The sequence below is a fragment of the Polypterus senegalus genome, unplaced genomic scaffold, assembly GCF_016835505.1.
Source record: "Polypterus senegalus isolate Bchr_013 unplaced genomic scaffold, ASM1683550v1 scaffold_1536, whole genome shotgun sequence".
Taxonomy (NCBI): Eukaryota; Metazoa; Chordata; class Cladistia; order Polypteriformes; family Polypteridae; genus Polypterus; species Polypterus senegalus.
Genome location: NW_024378971.1, coordinates 340 through 16,938, shown reverse-complemented (window position 1 = coordinate 16,938; position 16,599 = coordinate 340). Strand labels below are relative to the sequence as shown.

The following is a 16,599-nucleotide window of genomic DNA, read 5'->3' as shown; positions in this document are numbered from 1 at the left end:
GCACATGGAGGGGCTTTGACTGATTTGCAGGACCCCATCCACAGATTCCTCTTAGACACGCCGGTCACTGCTGGACATCGGAGAGCGCGACACTCGAGTGTCTGTCATGGTGGGCTCTCCTGATGTCAGACCACTTAGACGATGAGGACACTCTGTCTGTCTATTGTGACAAAGACTGGACTGACTGTGTGATCAGTGACATAATGGATGGTGGACAGGACTGACATGTGACACTTCTGACACTCACACGTCACATGCTGACCAGTGCCACTGACCAGCTGACCTCAGTCCACTAAAGGCCTCACTGCTGGTGACCTCAGTTTTCTTATTTCTCTCCTAATTTGTAATAAAGCCAGTGGACGAGCTCTGAATGGACACTCAGCATCCCAAAGTCCAGTCCCCTGGGCACAGAGGTGGTCTGAGTGGATTGTGAAGAGATAGATAGATATAGATAGATGAAAGGCACTATAAAATTGATAGATAGATAGATAGATAGATAGATAGATAGATAGATAGATAGATAGATAGATAGATAGATAGATAGATGGATGAAAGGCACTATATAATAGATAGATAGATAGATAGATGGGTGAAAGGCACTATATAATTGATAGATAGATAGATAGATAGATAGATAGATAGATAGATAGATAGATGAAAGACACTATATAATTGATAGATAGATAGATAGATAGATAGATAGATAGATAGATAGATAGATAGATAGATCCTTATCTTTGTTGTCCTTCCTGTCTGTCACCTCAGTCAGCTCCACTTGTCACTGTCACTCAGTTCACATCATGTGATGTCATGTGATCAGCCCGCCTATCAATACCACATTCACACCCCCCACCCCTCCCCCTCTTTACTCACCTCAGTGTCTTTAATTTACAGTTGTCACTCCTGAGCCCCTCACTCAGCTGATGAGCCCCTGAATCTCCCAGGTTGTTGTTGTTCAGCCACAGTGCAGTCAGCTGTGAGTTTGGAGACAAGAGGACCGAGGAGAGAGCTGAGCAGCAGGCCGAGGTGAGACCACAAGAGTCCAACCTGTGGTGAAGAAGAGAGACGAGTGAGGACAGACAGACAGACAGAAGGACACACAGCACAAGGGCTCAATGACTGTGCTGTCTTCACTGAAATGCACTTTGACCCTGAGACCACCGCTGTCCTTATAAGGTAAGGTGCTATATACCTGATAGTGTCTTCTGCCTTCCTGCCACACTGACTGGTGACACGTCACTCAAAGTGACATGGGGACAGGAATGTGAAGGACATGAGGCTGACAGTGTCCTGTACTCGAGGGTCCAGACAGACTTGTCAAAGCCGATGACAGCAGAGAGACCACCTTGGATTTGTGTCTGTAACTGAGGACTCAGCACATGGAGGGGCTTTGACTGATTTGCAGGACCCCATCCACAGATTCCTGTTAGACACGCCGGTCATTGCTAGACATCGGAGAGCGCGACACTCGAGTGTCTGTCATTGTGGGCTCTCCTGATGTCAGACCACTTAGATGATGAGGACACTCTGTCTGTCTATTGTGACAAAGACTGGACTGACTGTGTGATCAGTGACATAATGGACAGGGTGGACAGGACTGACATGTGACACTTCTGACACTCACATGTCACATGCTGACCGGTGCCACTGACCAGCTGACCTCAGTCCACTAAAGGCCTCACTGCTGGTGACCTCAGTTTTCTTATTTCTCTCCTAATTTGTAATAAAGCCAATGGACGAGCTCTGAATGGACACTCAGCATATCAAAGTCCAGTCCCCTGGGCACAGAGGTGGTCTGAGTGGACTGTGAAGAGACACATAGATATAGATAGATGAAAGGCACTATAAAATTGATAGATAGATAGATAGATAGATAGATAGATAGATAGATAGATAGATAGATAGATAGATAGATAGATAGATAGATAGATTTAATTTTTAAAATGACCTTTATTATGAACATTAACAATATACACAGTCATATATTCAAGATAAACAAAAGGTATATATCAGACAACTACCACTACTCCCCCTTTACACTCCTCCTACTCCGCACATTAATTAGAGCATATTGTTGAAGCCCACCAATACTTTTCATTCCCAGTTGAGCACCAGTTCACCCCCCTCCACAGCACACAGTACCTGTCGTGTCCCCCACATGTCGCTGAACATTTCTAAATTGTTTGTTAGTTTATGGTACATGAATTCAAGTTTCAGTAGACTTTTCATTAAAACTTTGAAGAGCAGCAGAGCGTCGGTCCCATAGAGGTTTTCTCTTTATTCCTCCTTGTTTTTAGGATTGCCAACTTGGCCTGTCCTAAGAGGAAATTCCCAATAACAGACTTATTCCTATTTTTTTTATTATAATTTATACCAAAGATAAAGTTAATTTTTGAGAGTCCAAAACCAAAACCACTAAGAATACAATCCAAGAACATGAATAAAGGCCTCAGCCGTTCACAGTGAATGAACAGATGAAAGATGGTCTCCCTCGTGTCACAGAACGGGCACTGGTCAGTCTCTGAAGTGTTAATTATATTCAGAAATGTGTTTGTGGCTAAGGCCGAGTGCATTATCCTCCACTGCAGATCCCCAAATCTTTTCTGTAACGGGAGTTTATAAAAAGCTCTCCATGAAGGTGTGATGTTCTCTGAGACCTGCAGTTCTTTCCTCCACAAAGTATCTGGCAACTCTTTCAGTTGGTTATAAAATGTCACTTTGACACACAGTTTATAAAGTTCTTTTTTGTTAAAGAGTTCAAAGTCTTTCTCGACCAGAGTCCCAAATCTGAGAAGGTGTCCAGGCCTGTCAGTGTGGTCAGTGACGTGTGGTCTTACAATGATGGTGGGTGATGTCATCTCTGCCTCAGGTGTCCCTCACCTGTGAAGTACTCTGTCACACAGTGAACTCGCTCCTGACCTCCGCAGTGCTGTTTGTAGTTGACTAAGAAAAATGTCTACCAGGCGTACTGATCTGATCCCCAGGACTGTCGCTAGTTGGGCAGGGGTGTGCCAGCACCTCATCTTTGTATCAATTAAATGTTTTATTTTTAAAATTCTTTTGTTTAAAAGAATTGATACGAATGAGTCAGAAAACAATAACGGACAGTCTAAAAGAGGATTCCAGACTAAAGGTTCTTCCAAGAACCAAAAAATACTTTCCAGATTTAGCCTGGTCCTCCTGAACTTTCTGTGCCAAACCTGAAGTGCAGATTTATAAAATTCCGGCAGGTCAGACCCAACAACGTTGGCAGAATGTAATAAAAAATAATGTTCAGCAAAATTTAAGCTCCTTACCCCACGAAATAAGGTAAAGGCCAGCTGTCTCCACGGTAGGTGCTCAGGGCCGTATAGGAGCCGATGTAAAGTCTGTAACCTAAAGGCCTCCATCTTGCTCACCAAGTCAATGAGTCCCTGACCGCCCTCCTCTACAGACAGATACAGGACACTGCGCTTCACCCAATGTAGGCCATCCCAAAAGAAATCTAAAAGTATTGCCTGGATGTTCTTGATGACAGATATTGGGGGGTCTATACACTGTAACTTATGCCAGAACATGGAGGCTATTAAGTTATTAATAATGAGGACCCTGCCTCGACAGGAGATCTCCTTTTGAAGGTATTTCCACTTCTTCAGTCTGGCTTGAACTTTTTCCTCCCAGTCTGCCCAGTTTTCTCTAGCTACTCCTCCTTGTCCTAAAAACCACAGGTATCTGAAGACTCTCCTGTTCCACTTAAGACCACCAGGTAGGCCCGGTGGGTCTCCATCCCTCCAGTCGCCAATTAAAAATGCGGTACTTTTGTCCCAGTTAATTTTTGCTGATGACAGTTTTTCAAATTCATCCAGGCAATGCTTCAGCTCCGTGATGTCTCCATGATGACAGATGAACACGGTCAAATCATCGCGCACGCACCACCTTGAGCTGTAAATTTGGGCACTGAGGGATGTTCAGACCTTGAAGGCGGATGCGAAGTTGTTGTAGTAGTGGCTCGATGGAGAGCGAGAAGAGCATACCGGACAGAGAGCAGCCCTGACGTATCCCTCTGGTAACCTTGAAGGGGGCGGTTAGTGTTCCATTGAGTTTCACGACACTAAAAACGTTGTGATATAAGAGTCCAATGTGTTTAATGAACGAAGGTCCAAAGCCAAAGGCCTTCAGCACTGCTAAAAGGTAATTGTGGTCCACCCTGTCAAACGCCTTCTCCTGATCCAGTGATAAAAGACCTGCATCAAACCCAAAGAGCCTGGCAGCATCAATCACATCCCGAACCAGGAAGATGTTATCAATAATACACCTGTTGGGGACACAGTATGTCTGCTCGGGGTTCACAATACTCGCCATGACTCTTCCTAACCGGTTAGCCAGGGCCTTGGAGAAGATTTTGTAATCCGCACACAGCAGGCTTACTGGGCGCCAGTTCTTTAGCTCCATGCGGTCTCCTTTCTTTGGGAGTAGTGTGATAACTGCCCTGCGACAGGAAAGGGGCAGTTCACCCACTTGCAGACTTTCACAGAAAACCTCTGCCAGATCAGCGCCAAGGTGACACCAAAAAGCTTTAAAAAACTCAACAGTCAACCCGTCAATTCCTGGGGACTTCCCAATGTTCAGCCCATTCAAAGCTGTCGTCAACTCATCTAGAGAGATCGTAGATTCCATGAAGTCCTTCTCTCCATCTGGAACCTGAGGTAAGTCCTGGAGAAAAATTGACGACTCTAAAGGCACCACTGCAATGTCCGCAGAAAACAGTCGCTGGTAAAATTGGTGTGCCCAGGATTGAAGGGCTTCAGGCTCCAGCAGGTCTTGACCTTTGTCATTTTTTAAACAGTTAATGGTCTTACTTTGGCCAATTGTTTTTTCCAGTTTAAAAAAAAATTGTGTGGGAGCGTCCATCTGGGTGAGCGACTGCATTCTCGAGGACGAGTGCGCCGTTGACTCTCTTGTCTATAAGGTCCATCAATAATTGTTTCTTAGTTTTGAGGGACTCAAAAGTGCTGCCGTCAAAGTTATTACATAAAACTGAATGAAGTTCCTCAATATCCTTCTCCAGTTTAGAAATGGCCGCATTCACATGCCTGGTGGTGTGCTCGGTGTATTGTTGACACAATACGCGTATGTCAGTTTTTGAGCAATCCCACCATTGCCTCAGTGAAGAGAAGGTCTTCTTTTTGTATCTCCATTGTGTACAGAAGTATTTGAAACAGTTGATGAAGTGGGGGTCTTTCAGTAGATTATTATTAAAGTGCCAGTAGGACTTAACAGAAGGAGCAGAGAGAAAAGAGATTTGAAGGGAAACAAGACAGTGATCAGATAAACCAGTTGGGAGAATGGAGCAGTTAGCTATGAGGTTCCTGTGATGTTTCTGGATGTAAAACCTGTCAAGTCGAGCCATAGACAGCAGCCCAGCTGAGCCCTTCACCCACGTATACTGCCGGATACCCCGGATGAAAGTCTCTCCAAATATCAATAAGATTATTTTTGGTGACCACAGACCTCAGTGATTGGACGGACCCCGGGTGCGGTTCTAGCCCATTCCTGTCCAGCTGCGCATTCTCTGTTCAATTGAAGTCGCCCCCTACAAACACCAGCTCATCATCGTCACATGTCCTCAGCTCATCATCATCACATGTCCTCAGCTCATCATCGTCACATTTCCTCAGCTCATCATCGTCACATGTCCCCAGCTTATCATCGTCACATGTCCCCAGGACATCATTTAAAACTGAGAAGCAGTGAGTTCTCTCAGTCCCTACATTTGGGGCGTACACGTTAATAAACACCCACTTCTTCTCCCCCAGCTGCGCTTCTACCTTCAGCAGCCTCCCCTGGATTAACTCAGTAGAAACAACACTGTCAGGTACAAAACTTTTACAAAATAGGATGGCAACACCTGCACTGAGATTTGAGCCATGACTAAGATGTGCCACCCCTGGCCACTCTCTGTGCCAGTCAGACTGATTAGCCTCGTCAGTATGAGTCTCTTGAAGGAAGGCCACGTTAATTCTTTTTTGCGCTAAGTGCTCAAATAGCGCCGTTCTTTTTACTAGATCTCTGCAGCCGTTTACATTTAAAGAGCACAGGGAATAGACAGGCATTGTAAAAGAAAATAAGGTGCCGGTCAACAACACTACATTAACCCAAGGAACGGGGAATCGCTTTAAAACTGCCATCATGATTGTGCTTCTAGTGAACGTTTCACTTTGCTTATAATGTTCTTTAATCGGACTCTCTCTTTGGAGGTCATACCTAATTCAGCAGCCCGCCGCCGCACTTGCTTCGCCGAGCTCAGAAACAGATGAAGATCAGGAAAGTTTTCAACTATGCTGACCCACGCTTCCCTTCTAAAAACTCTAAAAAGCGCAAAATGCTTTCCGTGCTGTAAGCCTCGTGTAAACTCGAGTGAGATGACAGATCAACTCTGATCGACGGGTCAGATTCATTGCCGTCCTCCCCTCCTTCCTCTCTCACTGTGATTTCAGTGCCGTCTGTCTGCTGCAGCTCACTAGCGACGGCCTCTACAATTTCAGTCTTCATGCTCTTCTTGGCACGTTCACCACTGGTTGTTTGCTCCTTTCTTTTCCTGGTTACCATCGGCCCCTGTCTCTTGTGTTATTTCATCAGTTAAAGACTGCACAGCCAGTGCACTCTCCTCCACCCTACTTTGAGAAGGCTGCGCCCGAGGCCCTCTCTGGAGCGGTAGCACTCTCGGCGGGTGTCTTGCGGAGATGCGCAGCAGAGTTCTCTGTACAACATTCAGCCCCTGGTACCACTTTAGATACCTCCCTCTCCTCCTCTTCATGGCCGACATCAGCCTTCTTATTCTGATTTATTTCAAAAATCTGTTCGGTAGTTTCCTCTGCGCCCGTAACCATTTCAGCCATCTGTTTATTTTCTATCGCAGGCTCTCCGCTGGAAACTTCCGGCTCATCTGCTTCATGTGCCGGATCTGCTATGATACTTTGAACTATTGTAAATTCACCCTGATCTTCAGCCTCTTCATCAGAATCGTAACTCTGATCTTCCATTTCTGAGTCACTAAGTAAAGAATCATTCTCTTCGTTGTCCGATATTCTATTACTGGGCTCTTTGTGCTCACCAGATGGTCCCGGTTTATCTGAGCTGTCTGCCATAACACCCCGCTTACACTGACTCGCTTTATGCCCTGTCTGACCACACTTAAAGCATTTCATTTGTTCCGTAGTGATAAATACAATATATTCAAAACCCTCTACTTTAAATTTCAAGGCCACATCAAGCTCCTCACGCGAGTTATTTAGTACTATGTACACCTGTCTCCTGAAAGACACGACATGCTTTAAATCTGGAGAGTGGCAGCCAAGCGGTATCATTACTAAATCAGATATGACTTCACCATATCTGCGAAGTTCGTTTAATAAAATCTCATTTTTCAAAAAAGGTGGAACATTTGAAATGATAACTCTTTTAGCAGGAGTCGATAAAGGCAGAACCGGGACTAGCGAGCCGTTTATCACCAGGCCCTCCTGCACTAGAGTATGTACCATAGCCTCGTCGCTTAATAACAGTACAATAGTTTTGTTCATTCGGGATGCTGACTTCACATTCTTACAGCCAACTCTTTTCGCTACCTCAACAACACACGCCTCAACAGAGACCATCGGGTCCACAACTACTTTAATTCCATTTTTTCTGTAAAGATGTTCAAAATTTCGCGGGTTAAGCCCTGGAGGCCTTGCTCGACGCTGCCATGGCGGCAAGCCGCAGCCGCGTCCGACTATTACAACAACCACTGACAATAAACTATATACTTTCAAATAAATGGCAAATCAGTAAAAAAATCTTTATACATAAAACTGATAGTAAAGAAAGTTAGAAAAAGAAAACGAGAAATACTCACAGATACCCAAACGAACGGAGCGAACCTGCGACCAACAACCACGCCCACCCAGACCAGAGTAATCGACAGACAGAGATTCCACAGATAGATAGATAGATAGATAGATAGATAGATAGATAGATAGATAGATAGATAGATAGATAGATGAAAGGCACTATATAATAGATAGATAGATAGATAGATAGATAGATAGATATTTTTTTTTTTTTAAAAACAACATTTATTGATATAATTGTTAAAAAAACAGTATATAACACCACCCAACAGACAAAAAACACATAAATACAGAAAAAATAAAAATAATCTTATTCAATATAACAAATGAAGAACACATTTCCAAACCAAGCTGTCCTACCACACTCTAATTAAGTATAAGTGTGGAGATATTATACCATCAAGTGTAACTCGTCGTCTTCACATTCACAGAGCACACTATTTACACACCATATATCTCTAAACCTTTCCAAATTCTTTGTACATTTATAAAAATTAAAATCAACTAAGATTCTACTCTTACATAACAGTTTGAAGAACCCAATGGTATCCTGAAGCCCAGCCCCACTGATCTTATTTTTGCGGGTTTTCCATATTGTTAGTTTTGCTTGACCTATGATGAAGTTCACCAGGTTCATGTTATTTGCTGTTCGTTTTGTTGCCTTCCACCCAAATAAGAAGCCCACCTCGTTATAAACAAAACCCAATCTAACGGTCAGATTTCTGATAACGGTAAAAAGAGGCTGAAGCCTCATACAAAACATAAAACAATGAAACACAGTTTCTCTTTCATCACAAAAAGGACAAGTATCAGTAACCCCAGGACTAATTATTGCTAAAAAGGAGTTCACCGCTAAAATGCCACACAACAGCCTCCACTGCAGATCTCCCACCCGATGAGCCAATGGTGGCCTGTACAGCGACCTCCAGGCCGGCTTTGCTCCCTCAGAACAGTGAGTTTGTCTCTCACGGTGTATCAGGATGCGTCTTCAGCTGAGTTTGATGGTTGACAGTCACACACATTCTGTAGAGTTGTTTTCCTGTCACACACTGCAGTGGTAAGTCCAGCAGGTTGCTTATGGACAGTGAGCCATTAGTTTTACTGTCAGTCCACTGACATGCCGGGGACACCATAAGTGCAGGAAAATCACAGTCACTGGAAGGGCAAATCTTTGTAACAAACAGATCTTCTATTTGTGTACAATAGTTCTTGATCAATGATGTTCTCAGTCTATTCAAGAATTTTCCTAATAATCAGAGAGTGCACTCCTGTCTCCTCTGCTATTGTTGTTGTGTCCTTCCAACCAAATCTGTCCCAATCAATTAAGTGACGAAGTTTAGTAATATGGCACTGTGCAAAATTACGAGCAAAATGTTGTAATTCCAAAGAGCAGCTGACATGATGGTTAAATAGCAGCGGTTCCTCCAGTACCCAAAACAAAGAAGTCCTTTCAAAATCCCTTGTGACCCTCAGTAGAGACCAAGCACTTAATAAACTTTTATAAAAGGCCGGTAACTGTGAGGTATTGATCTTGTCCACTTCACACAGCACTATGTTCTTCCCCAGTCTCATCTGTCCAACCTGGTCAAGAAAGAACCGAGCTAAAAAAGTCCATGGGTGCTGCTCCTGTGAATATAACAGTTTTTGTATTGTCTGTAGACGGAAAGCAGCCACTCGACTCCCAACATCCATAAGTCCTTGACCGCCTTCCTCCAGTGGTAAGTACAGCACACTCCGTCTCAGCCAGTGCATACCGTCCCAAAAGAAGTTCACAATAGCCTCCTGTACCTGCTTGATCAGCTGTGATGGGGGCTCCAAACAGATGCACTTGTGCCACAGGCTGGAGGTCACCAAGTTATTAACAACCAGCATCCTGCCCCTATAGGACATCTGGGGAGGATCCAGCCATTTTGCCAGTCGATCTTGAACCTTTTGTAGTAATCCCTCCCAGTTCTTACATAAAGTGTCCATTTGCCAAGGTAGACTCCCAGGTACAATAATCCTCCAGTGCTCCACTGCAGACGCCCTCAAGCTGGGGTGGACTATTCCGCCCAGTCTCCCACTAGCAGAGCACTGCTTTTGGCCCAGTTTATTTTTGCCGATGACATTTTCTCATAAGTCCTTTGACAAGCTGTCAGCTTATCCACATCCTCCTGATTCTTGATGAGAACCACAATGTCATCCGCATAAGCCGTAACTTTAAATGGCTCCACTGTATATTCTGGGATTGACAATCCACTCAGCACTCTTCGCAACTCCTTTAAAATGGCTCCAATGCCAGTGCGCATACAGCATTCCAGAAAGAGAGCAGCCCTGACGAACTCCTCTTTGAACTGTGAAAGGCGCGCACAAGCCACCATTGACTTTCACTACACTAGAAATGTCACTATAGAGTAACTGAATATTTTTAATAAATTTCTCCCCAAAACCAAAAGCCCTCATCACACCCCATAAGTAGGAATGACTGACCGATCAAATGCTTTCTCTTGATCTAAGGAGAGTAAGCCAACTTTGAAAATTAAGAAACTCTGAGGAAGCCAAAATATCCCGAATTAAAAATATATTATTAAAAATGGTTCTGTCAGGGACACAGTAGCTCTGATCTGGATGCACCACTTTAGTCAGGACAGTCCGGAGTCTGTTGGCCAGCGCTTTAGAAAATACCTTATAGTCTGCGCACAGCAGTGACACAGGCCGCCAGTTTCGAATTTCACACAAATCTCCCTTCTTAGGAAGGAGGGTTATCACTGCTCTCCGACAGCTCTGGGGTAAGACACCCGTCCTGATGCTCTGTGTGAACACTTCTAGTAAGTCTGGACCAATGAGATCCCAAAATTCTTTATAAAATTCAACTGGGATCCCATCAATACCCGGAACCTTGCCCACATTAAGCCCCCTCAAAGCATCAGAAAGTTCTGATAAAGTCACAGCTGCTTCCAGGTTTGTGACATCTCCTTTAGGAAGCTGAGGAAGATTCTGTAACAACTGATGGCAGTCCTTGTCATCTTGAGCCGTCTCTGCAGCATACAAAGTCTTATAGAATTCCCTCACAATCTCCCTGATCTCCACTGGCTGCTGTTTCTCTGTCCCATCTGTTGCCCGCAAACAATATAAAACTTTACTTTGCGAGTTCTTTCTTTCAAGATTAAAAAAATACTTTGTTGGTGCATCCATTTCATTTAGGCTCTGAAATCTTGATCTCACCAGAGCCCCTTTAACTCTGGTGTCCAACAGCTGGGCCAGACCCCTCTTTTTATCTTTGAGGCTCTCTGTAAGCTTTGTGGTTGGGCTCAAATCGAGAAGCCTCTGGATCTCTGTGACCTCAGCTTCTAATTCAGCCATCTCAGATTTTAAACATTTAGTGACATTTCTAGTGTATTGCTGACACAACCCTCGAATCTGCACCTTCCCTAAATCCCACCATTGTTGCAGGCTGATGAACTCCCTTTTTTTCAGTTTCCATGTATTCCAAAAAAACCTGAATATTTCTTTGAAATTCTGATCTTGAAGTAAAGTAGAATTGAAGTGCCAATAAGCACTTTTAGGTGTGTGGCTGTAAGCAGCACACTGCAGGTTAGTAAACTGTGATCTGACAGCCCAGTGGGTGTGATGGAGCTCGATTTGAACAGTCCAAGGTGATGTTTGAATGTGTAAAAACGGTCCAGTCTGGCCAGTGACACCTCCCCACCACTTACTCTCCCCCACGTGTATTGCCTGCACTCCCCATTCTTCCTCCTCCATACATCCACCATCTCCATTCCCCTCAGTATCCTCAGCAGTTCTTGGGCAGAGCGAGGATGAGGCTCAATCCCGTTATTTCTATCTAATGGCGAGTTGATGGTACAGTTAAAATCACCTCCCAACACCACGAGTTCTTCCGAACTGCACTGCTCTAAAAGATCTTCAACTTTCTTAAAAAACTGTACTCTCTCATTTCCATCATTCGGAGTGTAGACATTTATGAAGTTAAAAACCTTCCCCTGGATCTGTGCCTTCACTCTCAATAATCTCCCCTCCAGTATGTTATCCACCCCACAGATGTCCGCATTGATATTATTAGTCAACAGCACAGCCACCCCGGCACTGACATTGGACCCATTACTATAAAATATCCCACCATTCCAGTCCCGGCTCCACTCCCACTGGTTTTCCTTATCAATGTGAGTTTCTTGTAAGAAGGTTACATTCAGATTTTTCTGTTTTAAAAACTCAAAAGAGCCCATCTCTTGCCAGTATTTCTACCACCATTGATATTTAAGCTCCCAATTTTTATACTGGCCATAATCACAGAAAATATAAAAAAACAATTCACGAGAAGACCTCAGTTCAGAAAGGGGGTTAATCCTACAAGTCCTATTCATTTTGACTATTTATTTTGAACTTTTTCTTCAGTTTACTTAGTATGTTCTTTAATCTCACCAGCTCTTGTGAGGTGAACATTGCGGACAAAGACGGACATTTTCTTAAACTGCGAACTGATGACACAAACAGATCAATATCAGGAAAGAATTCGGACTCATCGACTCCTTTTCGCCCAGCGGTCTCTAATAGAAAGTTTTTTATACTCTGGGCACTGTAACCCCCCCTGTCTTTTAGGTCTTGTGCTTCAGACACCGTGGATGAATCAGAAATACTGCCTTCCTCTTCCTCACTTTCACTAGCTACCTTGGCGTCTTCCTCCGTCACAGCTGCTAAAACTGCAAAGCTGCTCTCAGTGACGGGAAAGGCGGCCGCACTGCTCTCTCGGTCAGCAACAGGCGATTCCGCTGAGACGTTACTGCGCTTTTTCACAGAACCTCCTTCTACTGTACTGTAATGGCGCTTTTGAGCTGGTCGTTTAAAAAAGTAATTGTTTTCAGGATCTTTAATTTCTTCCATTTCGATCGATCCCCAAACACTGTCATCCACACCAGCAGGTAGTTCTCCTGTAACCCCACTGCCCTCCTCACTGTTCACAGTCTCATCAACACTCGCGCCTTCTCCTCCAGCGCACTAACAGAAGGCCCCTCACTGGCTGATTTCACGGGCACTGAGGACACCCCCTGCGCTGCACTTTCTAGGGCTGATGAGGGTCCAGCCTGCTGTACACCTTGTTCATCTTCTCCCCTTTATGTGCCACCTTTGATTCCCTTTTCGGGCACTGTTTAATTAAATGCCCTCCACTGCCACACGCTAAACATTTCATCTCGGCAGAAGTAACAAAAATAATGTAATCGTGACCGTCAAGCCTAAACCGCATAGTAATGTTAAGATCCACATCCATCTGGTTAAGCACCATATACACCTGCCTTCGAAAAGACAATACGTGTTTTATTGCAGGAGCTTTGCACCCAAGGGGAATATATCGGATCTTTGATACAAGTCGACCGTGACGCTCCAATTCTCTTTCAAGTACTTCATTTCTTAAAAATGGCGGTACATTCGACAAAATAACTTTACGGGCCGGAGCCGCCAGCGGATACACCTGTACAAAAACACCATCGACTACGACTCCTTTTTCTACAAGTGTCGATACCAAATCAACAGAACTTAAAAATAAAACTATGGATCCATTCATCCGAGACGCTGATTTAATGTTTTCACATCCTATAACTTCTCCCACGGCCAATACTCCACTCTCTAGAGGAATAAAATCCTCCGACACAAGTTTAACGCCATGCCGGCGAGTCAACATTTCCAAACCTGCAGCCATAGTGGCTGCCGTGGCCTAAAGCCACACAATAAGTACTTTTAAAACTTTTCCACCAACACTTAGAAAGAAAAGTAAGAAAATTAGAAAAGAAAAGAATATTGATTTAAAGTTTAAACAAAACAACACATACCTCAGGATCCACTCTCACACCCCACAACCGCCATCCGCCAACACAAACTCCCAACAAGCACTGTGACAGCGAAACAGGAAAGGAAGCAGAGAGAGATAGATAGATAGATAGATAGATAGATAGATAGATAGATAGATAGATAGATAGATAGATAGATAGATAGATAGATAGATAGATAGATAGATGAAAGGCACTATATAATTGATAGATAGATAGATAGATAGATAGATAGATAGATAGATAGATAGATAGATAGATAGATAGATAGATAGATGGGTGAAAGTCTCTACATAATTAAAATACAGATAGATAGATAGAAAGATAGATAGATAGATAGATAGATAGATAGATAGATAGATAGATAGATAGATAGATAGATAGATAGATCCTTATCTTTGTTTTCCTTCCTGTCTGTCACCTCAGTCAGCTCCACTTGTCACTGTCACTATGGTCACTCCATGTGATGTCATGTGATCAGCCCGCCTATCAATATCACATTCACACCCCCCACGCCTCCCCCATTTTACTCACCTCAGGGTCTTTATTTTACAGATTTTACTCCTGAGACCCTCACTCAGCTGATGAGCCCCTGAATCTCCCAGGTTGTTGTTGTTCAGGTCCAGTTCAGTCAGCCGTGAGTTTGGAGACAAGACGACCGAGGAGAGAGCTGAGCAGCAGGCCGAGGTGAGACCACAAGACCTGAGCCTGTGGAGAAGAAGAGAGACGAGTGAGGACAGACAGACAGACAGAAGGACACACAGCACAAGGGCTCAATGACTGCGCTGTCTTCACTGAAATGCACTTTGACCCTGAGACCACCGCTGTCCTTATAAGGTAAGGTGCTATATACCTGACAGTGTCTTCTGCCTTCCTGCCACACTGACTGGTGACACGTCACTCAAAGTGACATGGGGACAGGAATGTGAAGGACATGAGGCTGACAGTGTCCTGTACTCGAGGGTCCAGACAGACTTGTCAAAGCCAATGACAGCGGAGGGACCACCTTGGATTTGTGTCTGTAACTGAGGACTCAGCACATGGAGGGGTTTTGACTGATTTGCAGGACCCCATCCACAGATTCTTGTTAGAAACGCCGGTCACTGCTGGACATCGGAGAGCGCGACACTCGAGTGTCTGTCATGGTGGGCTCTCCTGATGTCAGACCACTTAGACGATGAGGACACTCTGTCTGTCTATTGTGACAAAGACTGGACTGACTGTGTGATCAGTGACATAATGGACAGGGTGGACAGGACTGACATGTGACACTTCTGACAGTCACACGTCACATGCTGACCGGTGCCACTGACCAGCTGACCTCAGTCCACTAAAGGCCTCACTGCTGGTCACCTCAGTTTTCTTATTTCTCCTAATTTGTAATAAAGCCAGTGGACGAGCTCTGAATGGACACTCAGCATCCCAAAGTCCAGTCCCCTGACCACAGAGGTGGTCCGAGTGGACTGTGAAGTGACACATAGATATAGATAGATGAAAGGCACTATAAAATTGATAGATAGATAGATAGATAGATAGATAGATAGATAGATAGATAGATAGATATATAGATAGATAGATAGATGAAAGGCACTATATAATTGATTGATAGATAGATAGATAGATAGATAGATAGATAGATAGATTCTTATCTTTGTTGTCCTTCCTGTCTGTCACCTCAGTCACCTCCACTTGTCACTGTCACTCTGGTCACTCCATGTGATGTCATGTGATCAGCCCGCCCATCAATAACACATTCACACCCCCACCCCTCCCCCTCTTTACTCACCACAGTGTCTCTAATTTACAGTTGTCACTCCTGAGCCCCTCACTCAGCTGACGAGCCCCTGAATCTCCCAGGTTGTTGTTGTTCAGGTTCAGTTCAGTCAGCTGTGAGTTTGGAGACGAGAGGACCGAGGAGAGAGCTGAGCAGCAGGCCGAGGTGAGACCACAAGAGTCCAACCTGTGGAGAAGAAGAGAGACGAGTGAGGACAGACAGACAGACAGAAGGACACACAGCACAAGGGCTCAATGACTGCGCCGTCTTCACTGAAATGCACTTTGACCCTGAGACCACCGCTGTCCTTATAAGGTAAGGCGCTATATACCTGACAGTGTCTTCTGCCTTCCTGCCACACTGACTGGTGACACGTCACTCAAAGTGACATGTGGATAGGAATGTGAAGTACGTGAGGCTGACAGTGTCCTGCACTCGAGGGTCCAAACAGACTTGTCAAAGCCAATGACAGCGGAGGGACCACCTTGGATTTGTGTCAGTAACTGAGGACTCAGCACATGGAGGGGCTTTGACTGATTTGCAGGACCCCATCCACAGATTTCTGTTAGACACGCCGGTCACTGCTGGACATCGGAGAGCGACACTCGAGTGTCTGTCATGGTGGGCTCTCCTGATGTCAGACCACTTAGACGATGAGGACACTCTGTCTGTCTATGGTGACAAAGACTGGACTGACTGTGTGATCAGTGACATTATGGACAGGGTGGACAGGACTGACATGTGACACTTCTGACACTCACACGTCACATGCTGACCGGTGCCACTGACCAGCTGACCTCAGTCCACTAAAGGCCTCACTGCTGGTGACCTCAGTTTTCTTATTTCTCTCCTAATTTGTAATAAAGCCAGTGGACGAGCTCTGAATGGACACTCAGCATCCCAAAGTCCATTCCCCTGGGCACAGAGGTGGTCTGAGTGGACTGTGAAGAGACACATAGATATAGATAGATGAAAGGCACTATAAAATTGATAGATAGATAGATAGATAGATAGATAGATAGATAGATAGATAGATAGATAGATAGATAGATAGATAGATGAAAGGCACTATATAATAGATAGATAGATAGATAGATAGATAGATAGATAGATAGATAGATAGATAGATAGATAGATA

At 44.4% G+C, this 16,599-nt stretch overlaps 1 protein-coding gene across 1 annotated transcript; it reads right to left on the bottom strand.

Annotated features, from left to right (window-relative positions):
• Nucleotides 1–869: 869 nt before the first annotated feature.
• LOC120519764 (NACHT, LRR and PYD domains-containing protein 3-like) lies at nucleotides 870–15,711 on the bottom strand (the record flags this gene model as incomplete). The annotated part of the gene is made up of 3 exons (XM_039742590.1): nucleotides 870–1,047; nucleotides 14,222–14,395; nucleotides 15,474–15,711. Coding segments are annotated over 3 exons (590 nt in total), but the record flags the coding sequence as incomplete, so codon positions are not given.
• Nucleotides 15,712–16,599: the final 888 nt, after the last annotated feature.